Source organism: Amblyomma mixtum, chromosome 10 (genome assembly GCF_055824585.1).
Source record: "Amblyomma mixtum isolate Tamu chromosome 10, ASM5582458v1, whole genome shotgun sequence".
Taxonomy (NCBI): Eukaryota; Metazoa; Arthropoda; class Arachnida; order Ixodida; family Ixodidae; genus Amblyomma; species Amblyomma mixtum.
The window spans coordinates 123,318,237-123,339,846 of NC_143021.1; the positions used below are offsets into that span (position 1 = coordinate 123,318,237).

The 21,610-nt window shown below is 46.2% G+C and overlaps 1 protein-coding gene across 1 annotated transcript; it reads left to right on the plus strand.

Moving 5' to 3' along the window:
• The first annotated feature begins 18,432 nt into the window (after positions 1-18,432).
• Positions 18,433-19,317, plus strand: LOC149326832 (uncharacterized). The gene has a single exon (XM_089562774.1). The coding sequence runs from the start codon at positions 18,433-18,435 to the stop codon at positions 19,315-19,317; it is 885 nt and encodes a 294-aa protein (XP_089418900.1).
• The last annotated feature ends 2,293 nt before the right edge of the window (positions 19,318-21,610 follow it).

Genomic DNA, 21,610 nt, shown 5'->3' on the forward strand with positions numbered 1-21,610 from the left:
CGAGGACAACCGGTGATGCCCAGGGGCTGGTGGAAGGCTGAATAACGCCGCCCTGAAGCATGGTGTCTACCTGTTCTTCAATAACTCGTCGTTCAGTGGCGGAAACACGATATGGGCGCTGGCGCAGAGGGGCATGGGCGCCGGTTTCAATACGGTGCTCGACAGTCGCCGTGCGTCCCAAAAAAAGTTGGTGGCAATCCAAGCAGGAGCGAAACTCCTCAAGAAGCGCAAGAAGCTGGGTTCGCTCAGTTGGCGGAAGACTGGCTTCAATAGAGCGAAATAATAGGTCGGTCGACAACGTGGCGGGCGCAGGAATAGGTGAGCTGAGGGCGTCCATGGCGACCGGCGGTGATTCTTCGGCAGCGTCGGGGTGATTGAAAACATAATCAAAGAGCTGCACGGTTCCGACGCACTCACCGCGGCGCAATGCGAAGGGGCTGGAAAACGGGTTTGAGACCTACAGTGCGGTGAGGCCGGCGGATAAAGTGAGCAGGGCATAAGGCAGAGGCAGACAATGGCGGCGTAGAAAAGTAGGAGATGGCGTGAAGATTACACTGGCATCGCGGACGCAGTCACAGGAGAGAGGCACAATCACGGAAGAGCACGCAGGAATATCGGTACTGTCGGCGACAAAACCCTTGGCAGAAACAGGGGCACCACAAATTGCAGTCTCTTGCATGGGATTCGGCAGAGTAGAGAGCTCTACTTGAGCCCAAGCACAGTCCATGACCGCGTCGTGGAGCGATTTTCACTCAGCTAAAGAGTGAAAACCTTCCTATAACCCTCGATCGAGTTGGGCAACTACTGAGCACGCCCATTACTGAAGGCGACATCGAAGTATGTCATCGGGTTCCTACGAAAAACAAAAACGAGCCATCTAACATTGTTGTTCAATTTAAGAGCCGCTCAAGACGTGACGAGGTGCTCTAGAAAGCAAAGAAAACGCGTATATCAACGGAAGACTTTGGTGTCACGCCCAAGAAGCCTGTGTTCGTGAATGAGCACCTGTGACCTGCTGTGAAACAGTTGCTCGGAGCTGCGGTTGCGAAAAAGAAATCCGCAAACTGGAGTTATGTCCGGATGAGCGGTGGAAAAATACTGGCCAAGAAAACAGACACATCATCTGTACTCTACATTCGTACCATTCACGATATTGAGAAGATGACGTAAAAAGCGTCTTTTCATTTGCTGGTACTCCTTTCACACTAATAATGGTCATTTCTCCGACTGACGTCAATGACAAAGTCAAGTCTTGTAGAAATTTTAGTCTTAGTTGTTTTCACTTAAACATACGTTCTGCCAGACACAAAGATGATGCTCTGTTAGTACTGTTGGACGAGTTCGACTTCGAATTTGATTTAATAATGCTGACAGAAACATGGTACACGTCTGGCACGGAAATCTATAAGTGTCAAGGCTACCGCAGCTTCTTTTTAAACAGATCAAATCGACATAGGGGAGGCGTTGCAATTTTAGCAAAGAATGAAATAGAGTGTGAAATTCTTCCGGAATTTTCTGTTATTTCTCAGGACTTTGAATGTCTATCTTTAATATCTGGCAATTACATTTTCTGTGTGATGTGCCGTCCGCCTGATGGCAGTTTGAACTCTTTTATTGCTCACCTTCACAGTCACTTGAACCATGTCAATGAGGGAAGATGCAAGTTACTACTCGGAGGCGATATTAACATTGATCTGTTGAAAGCTAGTTCCGAGAAAGCATTGCTCTTGTCTAATGTAGTATCAAATGGCCATACCGTTATCGCAGACACGCCCACTAGGGTTACTGCGTGCACAGCAACGCTCATTGATATCTTTATCACTAATACAGATACAGATGATGCTTTATCAGGCGCGCTGTGCTCAGACATAAGTGATGATTTTCCCATACTTTTTCTTTCGAAAGCTGCTGTCAAACCAAAGCGTCAGAGCATAGAAACGTCATATCAGAACATCACGCCGAGAAACTTGGATGCCTTTCATAGTAGCCTCATGAACGAACAGTGGAATGCAGTTAAACGCTGCGATTCTGCTGATGCTGCCTACGAAGCGTTTATTTGTATATTCAAGCGCATTTACCATGAACATTTTCCTGCAAAACGCTTCAACAAAAAGTGCACTAAAGGCCGTAAGGCATGGATCAGCCACGAATCTCTGAAAAGAATACAGCATAAAGACAAACCGTACAAAAAAATTTTGAAAACGAAGTCGATTGCAGACCTGACTAAATACAAGAGCCGACCCTCATCCGCAAAGGCTGAAACCCGTCAGGAGCATGACGAGAGCTGCGTGCTAGCACTCATGTCAGTTGAAAACACTGGTTCGTCAGCGTATGAAGAAGTTAAGGCGCTGGACGACAGTGGAGAACAGAACGTTCCGGATGACATAGACATCATTCCATCTGAGGGAGATGAGCACGTATGTGCACTCAGAGACGCCGAATAGGAAGAGCACAGCTTTGAGGAACTTAGTAAAGGCGACAAAGACAGGCCTAAACTAGGCAGCGGGCGTGAATTGGCTGACAATCACAGTGATATTGTCAGAGAGCAAGAACCTACGCGAAAGAAGCAGCATGTGCTTGCACATGAGAAAATGAAAGGAATGCACAAGAAAGAGCGCTCCAACCGGATGGAAAGGAGCCGCCATTTCAGGAAAGAGGTGTCTCAGAAAGATGGAAGGGAGGAATAAGAAAGAGTGGTGCCGCCGGAAAGAGAGAAAGGGCGAGCGCACGAAAAGGACTTGCCGCCATCGGAAGCATCAGCTTCACCTGCACATGGACAGCAGCAAAGTCAGTCACTTCGACAGCCTTGAAACTAGAGTTTTTGGGTGTTAATGATCTTATTCTGAAAGGGCGTCATACACATGGTAGAGACTTGGCTGAAAAATTCAACAAATTCTTTAAGGACATTGCCAGTCAGGCGCAGCACGCCTTAACCACAGCATGCGACATTAAGAGAAATAGTCACACCATATATTTAGAACCTACCGATGAATTTGAAGTGCGTGATATATATACATCTTTAAACAATACCAAAGCACGGGATATCGATGACATTCAAGTAGAACCGGTAAAATATGTGCTCGATGTCATTTCCCCGCTGCTTGCTCTTATCTACAACCTTGCGTTATCAACGGGTTGCTTCCCTAAGCTGATGCAAGTTTCCAAAGTTATAGTTTTATTTAAAAGTGGCGACAGAAATGATTTACGAAATTACAGGCCCATTTCTATTTTGCCCATTTTTTCGAAGGGTCTGGAAAAAATAATTTATAAAAGACTATCCAATTTTTGTCAGAAGTTTCATGTTATCAGCCCGTCACAGCATGGATTCCTCCACGGCAAGTCCACTGAAGCGGCTCTGTTGACGCAGAAGGAAATTATTCTCAGAGCCTTTGAACTTAAGCTATTTTGCACAGGGATTTACTTTGATTTTTCAAAGGCTTTTGACCACCTCAATCACGAAACTCTGTTTAAAAAGCTGGAATTGTACGGAATTCGTGGGACATCCTTACTTCTGCTTAAGTCCTATCTGCAGCATCGTGTCCAGTGCGTTAGCATTGGAAATGCTACATCCTCCTTGGAGGATATTTCTACAGGTGTGCGCCAAGGAAGTATTCTGGGGCCACTGCTTTTCATTTTGTACATTAATCACATTACTTCCATAAGCAATGACCCTAAATATGTTATCTATGCAGACGATACTACGTTATTATTTCAAGGTAGTGACATGCAGTCTTTGGTGCACACAGTTAATGACACACTGTTAGCATTAAATAAATGGAGTGAACTAAACTCACTACTTATTAATACCTCAAAAACAAAAGCTGTCTGTTTTCATCCACGGCAACGTGTGATGCCAACAAACTATGAATTATACTTTGGAAATTGCCGAATAACATTTGTTGAGACTATAAAAACTTTAGGTGTTTATTTTAACTCAAACATGTCATGGGATGCCCACTTTGAACATGTCGAAGTACAACTTTCAAAAAGTGCCGGGATACTCGCTAGATTTCGCTATTTTCTTCCTATTTCTGTTAAGATTTTGATCTATAGCGCTTTGTTTCTTTCTTATCTTAATTACTGTTTTTTGGTATGGGGAAATTCTACTCAGAACAATGTTAGCAGAATATACCTTTTGCAAAAAGGTCAATCCGTTATATTGCAAACATAAACTATTATTCTCATATTAAAGAACTATTTAAACATTACAATATTGTTCCTGTACATATTTTATATGACTACTGTTTATGTGTTAAGTACAAGAAATGTGCCAATAATAACCAGCACGTGTTTCTGCAGCTAGCTGATCTTAAGGCCAATATACCAACTTACACACTTCGGCACCAAGAATTCTGGCCCGTTCCAAGTTCTAGAACTCAATTCGGTTGCAGATGTTGTGTTCCACTATGCCACGACTTCTAAATACCTTTTGTACCAGCAACACACAATTGGAAAAATGCAGCTTGCGTTCCATCAAAACCAGGTTCCTCTCATAACTTGTCAATGTAAATGAATGGTGGAAGAGTGATCTGTACCATGTGTATATTTTTGTTTTTGTTTTCTTAATAGTTTTTTCATCTACAAACTAACAGAGTATGAATTGATATGTGATTACTTTGTGTGCTGTTTCGCTGTGTGCCATGTACAGAGGGGCGCCGGCGCATTTCAAGAGAAAATTTTTTCGCTTTTTGCCGGTGCCTACCCACATCTTTTTGGTGTAAATAAAAAGAATGAATGAATGAATGAATGAATGAATGAATGAATGAATGAATGAATGAATGAATGAATGAATGAATGAATGAATGAATAGGAAGTTCCAGCCCAAGATGATCGAAAGCGAACAGGACGGCAGAACGATGAACTCGACCAAATATAAAATGTCTTCTATGACTACTCGAGCAGTACACGCTGCTAACGACTGGATGAGGAGCGCACTTGTAGTTCTTAACGGCAGGCCAGAAGGGGCGTCTTCACTTTCCTCAAAGAGCGGCAAAGCGCTGCATCTATGACATAAACTGCAGCACCGGTGTCGACAAGCGCCATGGCAGATACGCCCTCTGCAAAAGCTTCAATTAAATTAGCAGCAGACAAACGAGGTCTTTCAAATTTCGACGACTGCGCAGTTTTCGCCTCAGGAACTGCGGCACCTAGTTTTCCTCTTGAGTGGTCGAGGGAAGCCGTCGCATCGGAGAGATGGATCGCCGACGTGGAGAAGGCGAACGGCGTCGCGCTCAGGAGACAGAACGGCTTAGGGGCGGCTCAGCAGGAGGCGAATACTGTCGCTGGGACCAGTAACTGGAAACTTCAGGACGACGTCGTGAGGCGTTCATGCGTCGACGGAAAAGCCGCGCCACATGACCTGGCAAGCCGCAGAAGTAGCAGATCGGGCGGTTGTCAGGCGTGCGCCAGGAGTTGCCCAGTTGAGCTGGCGGTCGAATGTTATCAGGCGTGGCCCAGGAGGTTTGCAGAGTAGCAGGCGGTGGAATAAAAGCAGCAGGCTCTCGAAAAGGACCAGGAGGCGGAGCATAGGTGGGTGGTCGAGGTCGCGCAACAACATCCGCATAGGTCAGCGGGGCCGCGAGTGGTGTGGGCTGAGGGGCTTGCGGGAGAGCCTCAGCGACCTGTTCGTGAATACTTGCCTCAGATTCGGAATGATGTGTGGTGATGGCTCTTGATGGCTTGAAATAAGCGAGAGCTGCCGAGCAACATCTTCCCGGATGAAGCTCTTGATTTGCGGCAGGGGCGATGACTGGTCTCTTGCATCGTTCAGGCCAGCAAGCGAGTCGATGCTCGTGGTGTGTTCGCGTGTCAGAGCCCTCTGCTTGCGTAGTTGGTCGAAGCTCTGGCATAGGGTGACGACGTCGGCGACGGTGCGCAGGTCTCGCGCCAACAACATCTGAAAGGCGTCGTCATCAATGCCCTTGAGGATATGCCTGATCTTGTCGGCTTCGGTCATCTGCGCGTTCACCCTCTTGCACAGGTCCACAACATCCTCGATGTAACTCGTGAAGTTCTCTCCGACCTGCTGCGACCGCGCACGCAAGCGCTGTTCGGCACGTAGTTTTCTGACGGCCGGGCGGCCGAATACCTCTGTGAAGTTCGTTTTGAAAACGGACCACGATGTAATGTCCGCCTCGTGGTGCCGATATCACAGATTTGTCACGCACGTCAGGTAAACATTGGTAAACATCTATTCATGATCTCAGAGAACATGCCTTGCTTATGCGCTCTACACACCCTTCACGTAGTTCTATTGTTTCCCTCGTAAGATCCGCATCAGCGGTCACTACTTGCTCTAAGTATGCGTATTGCTTTCCCACTTCATGCACCTCGCTACCAACTGTGAACTGCCGTTGCCTTGCATGGTCAAGATTAATTTGGCTTTGTGCATAATAATTTTAGATACATTTTCTTTTCTGGCTGAACTGATAGATAATATTTTCCAGTCATCTCCTGCGTTGCTTAGGAAGCTAATGTCATCAACCAATCGCAGATTAGTGGGGTATTCTCTATTAACTCCTATCCCCAGCTGTTCCCAATCCTCGCCTCGGAATACCTCCTGTAACAGGCGGTAAATAGCATTGACAAGATTGTGCCTGTCTGCATTGCACGCTTATCAGAAATTTACTGCTCACTTTATAGAGGAGTGTCGTAGTTGCGTAGTCTAAAGATATATCCCAATATTTTACTTAAGGCTCTCCTACACCCTGATTCCGGAGTGCCTGCATGACTGCTATGGCTTCCACTTAGACAAAGCTTTCTAATAATCAATGAAGGCTACATATAGGAGTCGGTTATATTCTGCGCATTTTTATGCCACCTGATTGATAGTGTGAATATGGTGTTTCCGTGTATGTTTACAAAATCCTGCCTGATCATTTGGTTGATTTCAATGTAAGGTTGTCCAGACTCTGTTAGCAATTAGCTTATAAAACACGTTGTATGCAATCGAAAGTAAGCTCATTTGTCTGTAATTTCTGAACTCCTTTTCTTCTCCGTTCTTCTGAATTAATATAATGTTGCGTTCCTTCAAGCTTCTCGTATGCTCCAGCCCATAAGGCAATGCGCATATAGGGTTGCTATTTTTTCTAGCAATCTCTCCTCCTTCCTTCAACAGACCAGCTCTTACCTGATCCTTACCAGTTATTTTCTTCGTGAATGGTTCCTAAGGCATTCTTTACTTCCTCTTTTGTTACTGGCGGATGTCCCATTGTTGTGGACCACTGTGTCTCTCGTTTAAAAAGGCTGGTGTATAGATTTGTCTAGAAACCTTCAAATGAATTAACTATCTTCCCCATATTTATTATAAAATTGTTCACTTTCTCTCTTAAAGCATACGTCCTGCAGTTACCTACGTCTACTTAACTTCCTTTTCACCGCTTTTAGGCCACCTCCGTTCTTTAGTCTAAACTCAAATCTCTCCCAGCTAGATTTCCTTATGTTGGATGCCTTGCGTTTCTTCAATAATTTTGATAGCTCTGCCAGGTCAGTTCTGTAAGCGGGGTTAGACGCATTCATGCTTTAGAACTTTCTAGTCAGATCTTATGGGTATCAAAAGGGTAAGAAAAGTGGTTCACCGAATGGTAACGATACAGAGGAAAAGGGAATGCTTCAAATGTGATTCTTAGGGACTTCTAGTGCACCCTCGACCAATGAATGAGCATAGCTGTCAAAAAATGTGACCGCATTTGAAAAATCGGCGTCGCGGGGAAGCAATCTCGGCGGCGCGGGCCCTTAACATAGAGAACGAACCCCCGAGAGCGCCTAACCTTGTGTGTGTTGCTTCCCTCTCAGCATAGCTCACCGGCGCGCCGCCAGGGCAATTCCGCGAGCGCGCGTTGTGAATTTTTCCAAAATGTTGGAATAATTTCTACTCAGTGCTGACGGAGAGGGCGTAGCCTTGAGCGTGCTTACTGATGCCCTCTCCCCTTCACTCGTGCGCTGGCCGCGCTGCAACAAAACAAGGAAATGGAAGCTTCTCTAAGCCAATCTCCGCGCTTGACCAATGTGGACGCGCGCCCGGTGCGTGAAAGATAACAAATTGCACACTTGATGCTGTGTGTATGTGCGCACCTGCCTTGGAGCGAAGAACGAACACACGTGGAGTGTGCCTGTAAATGAAGGGCGTTGACCGCTGTCCGTCAGCCTGAGCCGCAGTTGAAGCTTCAGAGAAGCGCGCATGCTCGACTGCCGGATCTACACCACTCGCCCACCTATGGATCAACGATGGAGCGTGCATTAGCATGCCGGACGGCCCCGTCGTGAACCTCTGGTCGTCGGAATGTCGCAGTGTCCAGCGAACAATTTGTATTTCGTTTGTTTGCCTCTCTGTTGTGTTAGTGCACTTTGCATGCAATTCTTCTTTTTATTACAAAGTTTTTCGTTCTGACAGAGAGCAAACTAGCAGGCTCTCTGGAAGTGTTGCTATTGTCATCCAAGGCGGTGTTGCAACTTGCGAAATGAAACTTTAAACTATTTATGAAGCTGTTGTAGTCACCGTCCTACATTTCAAAACAATTACATAATGTTCTATATATCTCGGGCCACACCAAACAGTTAAACTTAATGACTTGGAAACACTTTTAGAATAGCTGCCAGAGCCATACCTGGTAGTTGGGGATTTTAATGCCCACTCTGTTTTTTGGGGAACTGAACAGACTGACACTAGATGTCGTGTTTTAGAAGATTTTATTTCCTGCAACGACATTTGCCTGCTAAATACAGGCAAACCTACGTATTGTTGTTACCCATCCTCAGGAAAAATGAGTTGCATAGGCTTGTCTTTTAGTTCACCTTGTGTTTTTACCGATTTTTATTGGGATGTTCTTGAAAATTCGCATAGTAGTGATCACCTTTCTATTGTAATTAGCTTATCATGACCGCCATCAATCATTCCTAGCAAACCACGTCGTTGGAAGCTCCACGTAGCTGACTGGGCACTATTTCAGTAAAACGCTACACTGGATAAATTTTTTTCGGATGATCTTAGTCTAGACGATCTCAACGAAATAATTACAAATTGCATTATAATTGCTGCGCGCCTAGCCATTCCTCAGTCTTCGGGAGTGGTACGCCAAAACCACAAGGTCTGGTATAACCAAGACTACAGAGACGCAAAAAAGAAACAGAACAAACATGGGGAATTTTTCGCAGGTATCCAACAGCTGACAACCTCATAAGATTTTAAAAAAACGCGCGCAAAAGCACGACATATCCGTCGTAGTGCGGAAAACCTCAAGGCACATCCAAAAAATTGTGGGAGCAAGTTCGCAAACGAATGGCAGCTTCTCCCCTTTCACAATTCCCTTTCTTACAACCCCTGATGCACAAACAAGTATACAGGAACAAGCAAAGATCTTAGGTGAACATTTCTCAAACGTTTCCATCTCTTCACAGTACGCAGAACAATTATCACAATACAAAAACACATCTGAGAAACAAAGACTCCCTAAAAGCGCCTGCACAAATGGAGCACACAATAGTTTCATCACAATTCATGAAATAAACAGTCTTATCTGCTGGGAAACAGAGCGCGCCCGGCCCTGATCAAATTAATTATCAAATGCTGGCACATCTTTCTCAGCCGTCTGTAGAAGCACTTTTGAAATTTTTTAACAAAATATGGATGTCAGGAAAAATACCCAAAGCATGGAAAAAGGCCATTATTGTACCATTCTTGAAATCCGGAAAACCACCAACCTCCCCCAACAGTTACATGCCCATAGCCCTTACAAGCTGTCTCGCAAAATCGTTCGAAAGCGTTGTTAATTTTAGGCTGATGTTTGTCCTTAGAACCCGTGAACTTCTCGACATCCACCACTGTGGTTTTAAAAAATCTTGTTCAACAACTGACCATATCGTCCGCCTGGAAAATACTGTTAGAGAAGCATTCATACATAACCAACACTGCCTAGCAATATTTTTTGATATGGAGAAAGCTTATGACAACACCTGGAGGTTTGGCATACTCCGTGACCTAGCAGACCTAGTTATCCGTGGAAGGATGTTGAACTGCTTAAAAGACTTCCTTTCTGGCCGTTCCTTTCATGTACACCTCGGTTCCCCCTTTCCAAGAAATTCGTTCAGGAGAATGGGGTTCCGCAGTTGTGTATTTTAAGTACTACCCTGTTTATGGTGAAAATAAATTCCATAGCCAAGATATTTCCAAAGTCCATTAGGTACTCTTTATATGTCGAGGACCTTCAAATATCATGTACATCCTACAGCCTAGCAACCTGTGCACGACAGATACAACTGACATTAAACAGACTTTCGGTTAGGGCAGACAAAAATGGATTTAAGTGCTCCCCACAAAAAACAGTTGCTGTCCTTTTCTCGCTCAAAAGCGGTTTACAGACTGATCCCACCTTGCACTTAAATGAAAGTGTACTTCCAGTAAAACATGAACACAAATTTTTGGGCGTAACATTTGACAAGACACTCTCTTTTCTGCAACACATAAGTGTCATCAAAAAGAAAGCCTCCCAATCTCTGAATATACTGAAAATACTGTCACGGAAGTGCTGGGGATCTGATAGAAAATGTCTTTTACAAATCTACTGGTCTGTAGTACGCTCCACCCTAGAGTATGGATGCGTTGTGTATGCCATCATATCTGAAGAGACTTGGCCCAGTACATAACCTTGGTTTACGTCTCTCAACTGGTGCATATAGAACATCCCCCATAAATAGTCTATATGGCGAAACCAATGGAACCCTCCCTTACAGACAGAAGAACAATGCTGACATGCCCATACGTTCTGAAAATCTGTTCCCTGCCGAAACACCTCTGTTATTCCATAGTTACAAAGTGCACCTCAGAACACTGTTTAACAAGAGACCCCAGTCAATCAGACCTCTACTACTCTGCTTCGAGGATAGTTGCCAGAGTTTAGGATTACTGGATACCCTTCCTGACGTCACCTCAGTGCACGACCCACTACCCCCCTGGTGCAGCCTGCCCACTGTATGTGACCTTACATTAAGGCATTTTCAGAAAAAACAAACGCCACGCGAACACATACTACAGGAATACCTGACATTGCAAGAAAATATGCTTAACACACAAAATTTTACACTGACGGCTCAAAAACAGCTGATTATGTCGGAAGCGCGGTAGTAAAAGGAGACTGGAAAAAAATAGTAAGACTGCCGAACTGTACGTCCATTTTTCCCGCCGAATGTTCTGCTGTTTCTGTAGCTGTTGGTAAAATAATAAGTAACAGTATCGAAAACAGCATCATCTACACGGATTCACTCAGCGTGCTCACCGCTTTACATCCGCGAAATGCAGCTGAACCATTAATAGGAAGCATAATACAAAACATATAAAAAATCACGACACAAAGGCATACAATCGAATTCTGCTGGGTGCCGAGCCATATTGAAATAGTTGCAAGTGAAAGAGCCGACTTGTATGCTGCAGAAGCTCACAATCACGAAATCAAAAAAGTCAGTACACCGTAAAGAGACTGCATGAAATTAATACATTCTAACTTGAAAGCTAAATGGCAGACAACATGGGACAATGAAATAAATAACAAGCTGCGTGATTTAAAACCTGTCTTGGGGGAATGGAAGACCTGTATGCACCAGAAGCGTTTTAAGGAGGTAATTTTATGTCGGCTCCGCATAAGACACACACACCTGACACTTAACTTCCTAATGACGAAACAAAACAAACCTCTTTGTGGAACATGTGGAGACAAACTCACACTAATTCATATTTTAATGTCATGTTCAAAACTCGAAACACTTAGAAAAAAAGCACTTCACTCAATTTTGTAATAAACACATTCCTCTCCAACCAATGCTACTCTTTGGCGACAATGCATTTGTAGATATAAGTTTCGTTTTTAGCTTTTTAAGAGAAGCTGTTTTTCTCGATAAAATATAAATTTTAACCTATTGCCTTACCTGTTTTTGAAACACCTCAGCCACTTTCTCACTCCTGAGAAGACGGCTGAGGTCCCTATTCCATCGGTTCGGGAACTTGATATCCTTGCTCAGCCAAGGATGGCTGCTGAGGTTACCGAACCCCTTTTAAGCTGTTACCATGTCACTTTTAAAATTTTGTCTTATATTTTTACTAGGCTGCACGAATTAACTTTTTAGGCCCTTTACACCGCCGTTCATCTAGGCTTTTATATGACATCCTACATAAAACAATTTTCTATACCCTGAGCTTGGCGGATGATAGCCTTAGTCGCTTATGCGCCATTAAACCCAACACAACACAACACAACAAGGAAATGGAAGCTTCTCGAAGCCAGTCTCCGCGTTTGACCAATGGAGACGCGCACGCCCGATGCGGGAAGGATAAGAAATTGTACACTTGATGCTGTGTGTATGTGCGCACCTGCCTTGGAGAGAAGAACGAACACACGTGGAGTGTGCCTATAAACGAAGGGCGTTGACCGCTGTCCGTCAGCCTGGGCCGCATTTGAAGCTTGAGAGAAGCGCGCCTGCTCGACTGCCGGATCTACATCACTCGCCCAGCTACGGATCAACGATGCAGCGTGCACCAGCCTGTCGGACGGCCCCGTCGTGAACCTCTGGTAGGCGGAATCTCGCAGTGTCCAGTGAACAATTTGTGTTTCGTTCGTTTGCCTCTCTCTTGTGTTGGTGCACTTTGCCTGGAATTCTTCTTTTTATTGTAATCGCTCTCTCGAGACTTACATTACACGAGTTGCATTGCACTGTAAATCAATTTGTACGAGTTCGCACGACTGAGTGTGAAATCTTACGTATCATCTCTTTGCTGTATAAACTGATTTTTTTTTGGGGACGCTTTCGCTCCGACCTATTCTCTGGCTTGCGATCACCGAAAGCTGGGCACAAAACGACCGCCCCTTTTTACACCTGGTAGCTGGTCCCTGGCTGAGCTTGCCACGCTGGGTCGCGGCCATCTCCTTTGTGACCGAGACTGCTGCCTCCACACGCTCTAAGGGTATCTGGGAACGGAGGCCATAATTACGCGAAGTGGTGACAAAAGCCAGCTGCAGAAAATTGTTAGTCCGGTTTGTTTGCATGTAAACTATACCTTCATCTTATTTGTTTGATTTTTGTTTCTTTAAAAGTTCACACGTAGAAAAAGAGAATGTAAGTAATTTTTGGAAATTAGGTCAAATCGAGATATATGCGGTAGCATGATGTCAGTTGTCGGTTGAAGCTACGACCTGGCAGGTAGCACAAGGCTGCCACCAAGTTACCACCCCAACTTATTCCGTTTAGCTACTATGAAAACATCATTACAATAACGTTGATCTTGCATCCTCTGCTAGTCAATCCACTTAACTCGGTGCTCTTAGGGTCTGTGCTGCCGAATTGGCACACCAGGTTCTCCTCTGGTGTGATGTGCACATTTAACTGTCGAGGGATTTTTGGAACGCGCCGTGTCGGCAGTGGTGCGTCGGACAGCGAAACGCCGTGTGTGCCATCCACGCAGTGCGCGTGTGCAGCGTGCGAGTGGTGTGCGCGAGGGAGGCACGAAGAGCGGATGGCTGACGTGTCAGCAAACCGAGGTATAGAGGAAGACACCGCACTACAAGTCTGGACTGTCAAGCGTTGAAGTGGCAGCTGTCGGACGTTGGGTCCGTGCTGCCAGTGACTTCTCTTGAATCATCGACGCAAGACCATTCAGCCCCATTCAAGCGTGGAAGTGGCAGCCGTCAAACTTCGGGTCTGTGCTGCCGTGGACTTCCCTTGAATCAACGACGCAGGCCTACTGCATCCCTTCCGAGGTCGGAAGAGGCAGCAGATGGATTGAGGGTCCTTGCTGTCAAGGCTTCCTTGGATAGGCTGCACAAGCCTACGGTGTTTTGGAACGCCGTCGACGGGACCTGGCTACGGTTTTCCTGCCGCAGCTGTCCAGTTCTTGGGGGCGGCTGACAGGAGTTCATCAGCGTCTTCTGTGTTCATCTCCGTTCCTTACCTCCTGGCTCTCTACCACAACCTCCCTGGACGCAACGCCAGCGACGCATCGCAGGTCACCAACCCGCGTCCTTGCTGCTTGCAAGGCATTCCCGCTCCACCAGGGACCCTTTGTATCCGGTGAACTCTCTCCTTTTTATCCGTAGTGTTGTACGCGTGTCTAGTGTATTATTTTCCCTGGTGTTTTCATCTCTTTTATTCGCTCCTTTCCTTTAAAATATAAACACGGCTTTGTTTTGTTTTGTTTCATTCGATTGTTTTCTTCTTCGAACCTGCACGCGAAAGCGTTCCCCTCCAGCCGTCGGGGAGGAGGAAGAAAACTTTTATTCTCTATTTAGAGTGAGAGGTCGATGGGGCGAGCCGGAAGGGCCCGCTCCTTACAGACACTAGGAGGGATCCCTAGTCCGGGATCCCTGTAGCTTCCGCAGCGGCCCGGGCTCTAGCTACCAATGCCTGTTGGGCATGGAGTTCGGAGCAGCCGCGCAGGGCAGCTTCCCAGACCTCTCGAGTGGGGTGGAGGTGGGGTGGGCAGGCAGGATTGGAAGGGCATGCCCACACCATGTGGTAGGTGTCCGAAAACTCTTCCTCACAGTGTGGGCACGCGCCCGAGAAAGAAGAATTGAAGTGCTTAAGTACTGCCGGGCACAGTACAGTATTGGTATAGAGGCGGAGAAGCCAGCGCTCCTCCACCCTGGTGAGGCCTTTACAGGGAGGGGGATAGAGACCATGAAAATTTTGATAAAGAGAGGTGATCTCTTTAAAGGTGATGGCCGGATTGAAATTGAATTCCGGATCAGGCTGCGGATGAGGCGACGCCGGTGAGTAAGCGCGCGGGCGGCAGCGTCGGCTGCCTCGTTCCCCTCAAGACCCGCATGAGCCGGAGCCCACACGATGGTACGATGGGTCGGAAACCCTGTGTATTCGCATGCGTGGAGAATTTTGAAAGCACGGTCTGGAATATACCCTTGCTCAATATTGCGGCAGGCGCCCCTGGAGTCCGTAATAATGACTCGGGACTCTGGATCTGCGGCGGCCAGTGCAATGGCGATCTCTTCCGCAAATGTAATGTTTGGGGCACGGAAAGTAAGGCCCTGAACTGTAGTGTTTTGGTGGATGACGGCCGCCGTGTACCAAACCCCATGGTGTGGGCCGGCCGCATCAACATAGAAGACACCTGGCTTATGGCCATATTGTTGAGAAATAGCCTCCGCCCGCGAGAGACGGCGACCATCATGGGTGTCTGCAGTCATGTTCTTCCGAAGGGGTCGCACCTGGAGTGCAAAGCGCCAGCCTTCAGGGATGCGGACCCGTTCTTCTGTATGTGTTGCATAGGATATGTGTAAGCGGGTCAGAAGGCGGCTCCCCGCAGGTGTTTTGCTTAGGCGCAAGTATTGATTGTTAAGATGAGCTTCTCGTAACTCCCCAAAGGTGTTGGTCATCCCCAGACCGAGGAGACGCTTTTTGGACGTCGTTATGGGGAGGTCGAGCGCTCTCTTATAAATCTTGCGGAGAACTACTTCTAAGGCATTCTCATCGCATTTGCGTAGGTGGAGGTAGGGAGCCGAATATAAAATCCGGCTGGTCACGAATGCATTGGCCAGCCGCAGGGCATCTTTGCATCGTAGTCCCCCCCTTTTATTGGACACCCGGCGGAGCATCCGACCCACCTGGTCCCCCACCTTACGTAGCTTGTTTAGGGTAGTGTCTATCTTGCGCCTATGATGAATGAAAAGCCCCAGTACCCGAATCTCCTCGTGTTCAGGTATCGGTCCGCTAAGTAGGGAAAGGGCAATTTTGGTTGTACACTGTGATTTGGGGCGTATGTGCACAAATTCCGATTTGCTCGGGGAGCATTCAAGACCACAGCGACGAGCGTATTCGTCCACAATAGCTGCCGCTTGTTGCAGGTTGGTCTCGATGTCTCCAACCGATTGTTGTGTTGCCCAGAGGGTGATGTCGTCCGCATACAGAGCGTGCTGAACACCGGCGACCTCTGCCAGCTGAGTAGGGAGCTTCATCATGGCCAGATTAAATAGTAATGGCGAGAGGACAGCTCCCTGTGGGGTCCCTCGTGTGCCAAGTTGATATGGGCCATATTCTGTGTCTTGCAGCCGGATATAGGATTGGCGATCTGTAAGGAATTGTTTGATATAATTGAAAGTATTGCGCCCACAGTCTGTTTGCGACAAGTGGGATAGGATGATTTCGTGGGTCACATTGTCGAAAGCCCCCCGCAGGTCAAGTGCGACGACTACTTTATCATTGCTGGGGTGCTCGACGGGGTCGAGAATCTCCTTGTGAAGTTATAATAGGACATCTTGTGCGGACCGGTGTGGGCGGAAACCGTACATGGTGTCTGCGAAAATGTTTTGCTGTTCCAGGAAAGCCGACAATCTGTCGCGGACCATAGTCTCCATCAGCTTCCCCACACACGAAGTGAGGGAGATGGGCCGGAGGTTGTCGGTGTTAATGGCTTTACCTGGCTTGGGAATGAAAGTTACTAGTGCCGTTTTCCAATCTATGGGGAGTGGTGTGCTTCCAATCCAGATAGTGTTGAAGTAATCGAGGAGAGTTTCGTAGGCGGGATCTGGGAGGTTGGCAAGAAGCTTTACCGTCACCTTGTCCCGGCCTGGTGCTGTACCTCGCTTCATTTTAGCCAGGGCCGCTTTTAGGTCATGGAGCTGGAACGGTTGATCCAAATCCGCGTTCTCGGAACCTGCATACGAGTACGCCTGACCACGGGGATCCTGGTGTATACTCAAATATTTGTCGCGGAGCGCATCGGCCAGTTTGGCCGTGTCTCCAGTGAAGTTATGTATAGCCCTTTGAAGCTGTTTTTGTGTCTCAGTACGGGTTTGTGCCGGATCAATAAGGGCGCGGAAGAGGCGCCACGTACTCCGACTCGACATTTGCCGAGCTGCAGTGTTGCATCGGTGCACCCAATTGGAGTCGGTGAGTTGGGCCGCGTATTGTGCCGCCTGTTGGGTGATATCCGCGATGCGAATTTTGAGTTTCCGATTGTGTTTTCGACGACGCCAGCGGCGGACTAGGCTGTATCGTGCCTCCCAGAGGTGGAGGAGGTGGTTATCCACCGCCGGGCTCGCCTCTGAGAGTTGAACATTTTGCTCGACTGATTTCAAGTGGGATACTAGGTGGTGGGAGCACGTTGAGTATCCTTCGTCCGTTATCGATTGAGGATTGGTGTAGCTGCTCCTAAATTTGGTCCAGTCGGGTAGTTTTGCATTGGCCTGTGGTCTTGTGAGTGGCTTGGTATGGATTGTAGTGGTAATTATGCAGTGGTCGCTACCGAGGGATTCCTCTGTGTTCCTCCAATCTGCATAGCGAATATTTTTCGTAAAGGTGAGGTCCGGACACGTATCGCGTGTAACGGAGTTACCTATACGAGTGGGTTGCGCGGGATCCGTGTGAGGAGTAAGGCCCAGTGTGGAAACAAGCTCTGCAAACTTGCGTCCGCGCTTCTCTTCACGTGTGTACCCCCATAAGGTGCTGGGAGCATTAAAGTCCCCAACGATTATGAGGGGATCCCGATTCGCAACCTTCAAAGCTCGGCTCAAGACATCTGCGAATGTAACATTTGGTAGCTTTGGGGGACAGTAAATGTTGAGTATGTGCAATGGGGAGTCCTGTTTGCGTAGCGGAAGGATCGTCACCATTACATAGGAGAAATTAGCGCTAAGATCCAGGTCAACCTGGGAGGCCGTGTAATTTTTATGTACGCACAGGCAGCTCTGCGCATCCTGCTGGTACACCGCGTAACTGGCAAGGGTGGCGCCATTTCCTGGCTCCTGAAGGGCCACCACAGCAGGTAATTCTGGGAAAGTTGTAAGGAAAAGGCGTAGATCGGCTCGCTTTGTGCGTGCCTTGAATCCGCGACAGTTCCACTGTCGCAGCAGACACGGCAACATGCTAAGCAATCCCTTTTGCTTTGCACTTCAGGTCTTTCTCGGAGCCCTGCTAGCGCCGCGTGAGTGGTATCAAGCGACACGTGCGAACCATGTTCAAGGATTCGATGCCGTATCAGCAGTACTGCTTTCCGACGGAGTCATCACTGAACCAGACCAACCTTGGCTATCAGCTTCCACACCTTTGACGACATCGGGGACGTCATGTCACGTGGCTCATCCATCGACTATAAATCTACCACCGGAGCTTTTCTTGGCCAGTGGGCATGTCAGCAGCAGACACGGCAACATGCTAAGCAATCCCTTTTGCTTTGCACTTCAGGTCTTTCTCGGAGCCCTGCTAGCGCCGCGTGAGTGGTATCAAGCGACACGTGCGAACCATGTTCAAGGATTCGATGACGTATCAGCAGTACTGCTTTCCGACGGAGTCATCACTGAACCAGACCAACCTTGGCTATCAGCTTCCACACCTTTGACGACATCGGGGACGTCATGTCACGTGGCTCATCCATCGACTATAAATCTACCACCGGAGCTTTTCTTGGCCAGTGGGCATGTCAGCAGCAGACACGGCAACATGCTAAGCAATCCCTTTTGCTTTGCACTTCAGGTTGGTAATCTCAAATATGAACATTGTTATCGAAGTGACGATCGTTTTTTAGTGCTGCTGCCCTGCCCACTGAGCGTTGAGTGCTTTCTGTCTTGTGTTATTACATTATCGAAAGATCTGTTGTCTTGTGGCGATATTGAAGCAAATCCTGGTCCAACTGAAAAAGAGATGCTATCAGAGTTACTAGCAGGCCAGGGTAAGATTACTTCAACAATGGAGGGCCTACAGGCATCACAGAACAAGATAGAAGACAAGCTTTCCTCTTTAACTGAGCGGATTGACGGTATTGAGAGACAGTTATCCGGCCTAAATGTCTTAGCCACGAAGGTGCAAGATATGGAATCTACCATATCAGAACTTCAGGGGCAGCTTACTTTAGTTAGAAACCAGATGGATGACCTAGAAAACAGAGGTAGAAGAAATAACCTTATCATTTACGGTATAGAGGAGGACAGCATTGAGTCTAACCATGAACTGGAAGAGAAAGTAACAAACGGCGTTTTTCAGGAAAAGCTGGGTTTAACGGTAAGTGGCGTCGAAAGATGCCATAGAATGGGTAAAAAGGAAGCAAGCAAGGTGCGACCTGTCATTTTAAAACCCCTCGATTTCCGTGAAAAAATGTCCATATTACAATCATGTCATAAGCTCAAAGACTCCGGCATATCAATAGCTGTGGATTATTCAAAACGAGTTCGAGAAATACGTAAACAATTATGGAAAAGCTGTAAAGAAGAGAGAGACGAAGGAGCCAAAGCAAAGTTATTATTCGATAAACTAAGCGTTGATAACGTCCTATTTGGTTGGGACGAAGCGAAAGGTTCTCGCTTCAGGCTTAAAAAGAAATCAAACTGACTTCTCACCAATAAACCTCGGACCCTGAAAATATGAAATGTTAATTGCAGGAGTGTTCTAAACAAGACTGCTGAGTTGGAGGCTCTTCTGCTTTTGCACGATCCAGAAATTGCGGTTTTGACTGAGACTTGGCTTAACGACACAGTATTTGACAGTGAGTTTGTACCCATTGGCTACAGTTCGTACAGAAAAGACCGTGATGGTAGAGGTGGAGGCGTTAGCATACTTTTTAAGTCAACCTTGCGAATTTTCCCAATGTCTGATATACCCAATGTAGAGTGTATTTTTTGTAAAGCATACTATGGAAATGTTAGATATGTTATTGCAGCAATGTATAGGCCCCCTAGTTCTACCGTTTCCGTTCTAGACGATCTCAAACAATATTTGTACACGAATGTCAAACTTGGTGATCGTATTATATTGTCAGGTGATTTTAATTTACCTAATATAGACTGGTCGACGTTCTCACTTGAAAACCATGACGCTTTAGGTGAAGCAATGTTGGACATTGCTTTTTCCTTTGATTTATTGCAAATTGTGGAACAAAGCACAAGAATTCAGGGCAGTTCTCAGTCAGTCCTTGACCTATTTTTTGTCAGCGGATCAATAGGCGCAGATATAAATTACGAAATAGTACCTGGAATTTCGGACCACGAAGCTGTCCTACACACCATTGCTGATGCCGTCTTGGATAGCAAGCCTAAATTTCCATCTTACCCAAACTTTTCTCGAGCCGATGATGTATCAATCATTGACATACTTTCGCTTAACTTCGATGCCTTTTCAGATAGCACGGATGATGTGCATTCGCTTTGGTGCAGGTTTAAAGATGTAGTAAAAGAGTGCATTGACCGTTTTGTCCCGCTGATAACTAAAAAGAAAAACGGCAGGAACCCCTGGATCTCCCGTGAGACGTTACGACTCCAAAGGCAATTGAAGCGTCTTAAGAAAAGATTAAAAATCCATGCTGCACAGGCGGTCAAAAAAAAGATTGACGAAATTTCCTCCCGCCTTAAAAATCAAGTATATGCCGATAAACAACGCTACTATGGTGAATCACTGCCCAGTTTCATAACTACAGCTCCAGAAAAGTTTTGGCGTTCTATTTCTCCGACTTCCAAGGAATGCGATGTATTTCATGTTGATGGTAAAGATGTGTGCGATGGCAAGGAAATAGCAAATGCATTTAATAAACATTTTAAGTCCGTCTTTACTAAAGATAATGGCGTAATGCCGTCTTTCGAATTACCTACGTCACCTATACCCGATGTTAAAATAAGTGAAACAGGAATACTAAACATGGTTTTAAATTTGGACATTAAAAAGTCTTGCGGTCCGGACAACATTCCAAACACATTTTTAAAGCGGTATGCTGAATGGACCTCAAAATACCTGCACGTTCTGTTCACGAGATCATTGTGCGAGGGACAAGTGCCGAGCGACTGGAGGACTGCCAGATTGAAGCCACTACATAAGGCAGGAAAAAAGCAGTGCATTCAAAATTACCGCCCAATTTCTTTAACATCTACGGTATGTAAACTTTTGGAACACATAATTCATAATCATATCTCAGAATTCTTGGAGAAATATAATATACTTACGAAGCATCAACATGGTTTCCGAAAAGGCTACTCTACAAATACCCAATTGGTTCTCACAGTGCATGACTTTGCTAAAGCAATTAACAATGGGAAACAAATAGACGCTGTTTTTATGGATTTTTCAAAGGCTTTCGACAAGGTGTCTCATAAAAAGTTACTTCACAAATTAGGCGCAATACTAAAAAATTCTCATCTAATTAACTGGCTTGCGGCTTATCTTGAGAACAGAGAACAATTTGTTGTTTTTAATGACCACCATTCAGAACGACTTTCAGTTGGCTCTGGCGTCCCGCAGGGCTCGGTCCTTGGGCCTCTTTTGTTTCTTTTGTTTATTAATGATGTACTGCATGGTATTCCCGTTAAGGTTAAACTTTATACTGACGAATGTGTATTGTACTCGGAAATAGAGAACGCCGCTGACCAGGAACTGCTGATCAATACCTTAGGACAAGTTGTTGCCTGGTGCAAAGCTTGGCAAATGTCAATTAATTTTTAAAAAACTGTTTTTATGACCATTACACGCAAGAAGCACAAGCTTAAATATCCATATGCTACTAACGACATATTTCTCTCCGAAGTAACACACTACAAGTATCTAGGACTCTGGATCACTAATGATCTCACTTGGACTAAGCACCTTGAATATGTAGTACCTAATGCTAACCGCAAATTATTCTTCTTGAGGAGGGCTT

Coding starts and splice junctions, on each gene's coding strand:
- LOC149326832 (XM_089562774.1), top strand. CDS start 18,433: ATGCTAAGCAATCCCTTTTGCTTTGCACTTCAGGTTGGTAATCTCAAA.